The sequence below is a fragment of the Trichoderma citrinoviride genome, assembly GCF_003025115.1.
Source record: "Trichoderma citrinoviride strain TUCIM 6016 unplaced genomic scaffold BBK36scaffold_42, whole genome shotgun sequence".
NCBI lineage: Eukaryota > Fungi > Ascomycota > Sordariomycetes > Hypocreales > Hypocreaceae > Trichoderma > Trichoderma citrinoviride.
This window is the reverse complement of record NW_020194750.1, coordinates 7496-10863: the sequence shown is the minus strand read 5'-3', so window position 1 is coordinate 10863 and position 3368 is coordinate 7496. Positions and strand designations below refer to the sequence as shown.

Here is a 3368-nt window from a genome sequence, read left to right as displayed (position 1 = left end):
ATAAAACATCAAACGCGTCCTATCTCGACATGTTTTTCTTTGCCAGCCTAATGAGCTATTCGACGTTGGAGTTTTACTGATGCGTCTTCTCCATATGCAGCATCAAGCCCACCACCAGCAACAAGGTCATCAGCCTTCGCAGCAGCTCCAGCACTCGCGCCCTCCAAGCATCGTCCACCAGCATCACCAGCAGCACCCGCAGCACCAGCCGCCGCAGCATCACCAGGGCGCATACTCGTCGCAGCACTCTCTCCCGCAGGCGTACCAGAACAGCAGCCAGGCGACCAGCACGCCCGAAGCCTTGAACTACTACAACCACCCGAGCCCGTACAGCACGCCAGGTGCCACGAGCGGATACACGTCCGCCGGTAAGTCGTCGTCCCTTTGCGCCGCAAGCAAACGCACGCACGCACGCACGCGATTCCCGCGACTCGACTCGACTCGAACCGTCGCAACACTTGCTAACGCGGGCCCCCTTGTGCCTCTGTGCCTCCAGATACCTCCGACATGATGGCCGCCGCCCAAATGCCCAGACCTCCCTACCCTCCAATGTCCTATCATACACCACAGTCCAACTCGCCCGCGTCAGTAGCGTCGCCGTCGCAGCATGACCAGCACCGAAGTTTGTACGGCCAGCCGCCGTCGCAGCATTTGCAGCAGTCCATGTACTACCAGCCTCCGCCTCAATACCAGTCCATGCCCCATCAGGCGGCACCCTCTCCCTACGCGCAACATGCCCATCACCACCAGCAGTCCATGGCCTCGCAGCCAAACATGATGATGTCGCATGCGGCACCGCAGAACCAGATGCCGCCGCACGCGGCGCAGCACGCGCAACACGCACAGCACGCACAGCACGCACAGCATGCGCAGGCCGGCATGACGGGCAGCCCGCGGCCCAAGATCGAGCCCCAAGTCCCCCTGCAGCTGCAGAAGCAGCAGCCGCAGCCTTCTCCCATGTCGCAACCCCACCACCAGCAAGGCCCGCCGCAGCTTCAGAGCCCCTCCAACCCGACTCCCGCCGTCAACCCCAACGCCGCCCCCGGCCCCATCCCGGCGACGACGCCTCTGGTTGTCCGGCAGGACGGCAACGGCGTCCAGTGGATCGCCTTTGAGTACTCGCGCGACCGCGTCAAGATGGAGTACACGATCCGCTGCGACGTCGAGTCGGTCAACATTGACGAGCTGTCGCCCGAGTTCAAGCAGGAGAACTGCGTCTACCCCCGCGCCTGCTGCCCCAAGGACCAGTACCGCGGAAACCGCCTCATCTACGAGACGGACTGCAACCGCGTCGGCTGGGCGCTGGCGCAGCTCAACATCCCCCTCCGCGGCAAGCGTGGCCTGATCCAGCGCGCCGTCGACAGCTGGCGCAACAGCAACCAAGACCCCCGGCTCCGAAGCCGAAGGGTCCGCCGCATGGCCAAGATGAACAGCCGCAAGCAGCAGCAGCAGGTCCAGGGCGCTCCGCATCCCGGCGCCCACATGTCGGGCCCCGGCGGACCAGGAGGCCTTTCCAACGCTCCCGCACCCATGCCCACGGCTCACGCGCCCAACATGGGCAAGCCCACGATAGGCAGCATGGGGCAGCCTATGCACCACCACCATGCCGGGGGCCACCCTGACAACGGCGCACCGGGTCAAGAAGAAGTCGGTATGTTTCACCAGATGTGATTTTTGACTGTCGCATCTGCTGTATTTGCATCATCACTTTCTGCCTTGCAAACCTCCTACTAGACAGTTTTTACGCCGTCGAAACGTTGTGTTGATTTAATGATACCAACTCATTTTTTTTACACCCTCTGCAAAAAAGCACTTTACACTTTGTTTTTTCTGAGGGGGAGGGGCCCCTCGTCTGTTCTTAATCCGGCCCCCTTTTTACTGTTTTTTTCTTGTTTCCCTCACCTCTTGGTCTTGTCTTTTCCTCTCCCATCTTCGGCTCTCTACGACTTTTTTGGGATTTGGGCTTCTGTAACAACTCTTTGTGTGTTCTTGACGTCTGTTTTGATTGTTTGTTAAATAGCAATGGGCCGGCTTCGCTTGTCTTACCGCGCATCATATTACCTATCTTATACAGCATGCCTTAATGGCAAGAGGTCGATAGTCGGTCCCTCGGTTGGCACAATCCTGTATATTACCATAAAAGTCGCATCGGACTGCCGCTGCTGTCAAGTTGTCTGCTTTGCTGCTGGTTTTCGCGCGACTCTTAGATGAGTTGAAATACGCCTTACGGCTATAAGAAGTTTATTGCCTCCCTCCCCTTCTTCCTTACCTCTGGCTGGCAGCTGAACATTGCTATAGCTAGGTAGTTTGGAGGAGCCTTTTCCTCTACCACTACGCATGGCGAGATAGCTTGCCCTGCTTGGTCTTTTACTCCCTTTCCTACCCTCCCTTCCCCCGGGGCCCCCTCCCTCCTGCTATATAAAAGTTTAGACGTTTGGCGTGCTTTTTCTGTCGTTTGATAGTATTGGTCCTCTTCGTTCGCGTTTTTGATCATTGAGTAGTAAATCATATGGAGTAAAAACAAAAGCTAACGCGTCTGCCGAGGCCAAGGAAATAATTCATACGAGGACCACCACCACCACCACCAGGCGCCAGCAGGTCAGATGCCGCCCTCTGGCGGCGACGACGTGAGACAGGCTCACGTCTTCGCGGGATATGCGGGCCCGAGCTCATACCCTGTCGGCGGCGGCCAGGGCGGGTCGATGTCTCATATGGCCCCCCGGGCCAACGGGGCCATACCGGCAAGGAGCCACAGCCGCGCTGCTGCTGACGACGACGACGACGGCAACGGCAGCGGCGGCGGCGGTGGGGGCAGCGACGGCCTGTTCCCTGACATCCCCGAGGCGAAGCGGCGCAAGTTCATCCTGGTCGAGGACAACGTGCGGGGGAACCGGCTCCGGGTGCGCGTTACGCTCGACGGGGTGGACACCAACGAGATTCCGGACAGCTTCCGCAAGGGGGCGAGCGTCTTCCCGAGGAGCTACTTCCCGCGGGAGATGCAGAGCCCGCCGCCAAGCGCCACGGGGTCGCGCTTCTTTGCCGACGATGTTTCGGACGATGGCGACGACGGCACGCAGGAGACGGAGGGCCGGGAGGCCTCGCGGCGTGGCGGCGGTGCTGGCTCCGAGAAGCTCCGGGGCGAGGTTGTCAAGGTCGTCGTGGCCGAGGGGCAAGAGGTGGAGGCGACGATTCCGCGGATGAAGAAGTCGGCGCGCACGAGGGAGGTGCGGCTGAATGACCTCGGGTACCGCATGGCTTGGCTGCAGAGCCGAGTGTTTTCTGGACGGACGGTGTTTCTTCAGCGAGCTCGTGAGTTTTTTTTTTTTTTTTTTTTTTTTTTTTTTTTTTTTTTTTTTTTTTTTTTTTTT

General features: G+C 59.3%; 1 protein-coding gene across 1 annotated transcript in view; it reads left to right on the top strand.

The window, feature by feature from the left end:
- Nucleotides 1-79: 79 nt before the first annotated feature.
- The window catches only part of BBK36DRAFT_1173268 (hypothetical protein), a gene marked incomplete at both ends in the record, with an annotated part of 3557 nt that continues 268 nt past the window's right edge, over nucleotides 80-3368 (top strand). The window contains 3 exons of the mRNA XM_024895847.1: nucleotides 80-368; nucleotides 497-1651; nucleotides 2545-3313. Coding sequence (XP_024744971.1) covers nucleotides 80-368; nucleotides 497-1651; nucleotides 2545-3313 — 2213 coding nt within the window. The remainder of the gene's footprint in view (nucleotides 369-496; nucleotides 1652-2544; nucleotides 3314-3368) is intronic.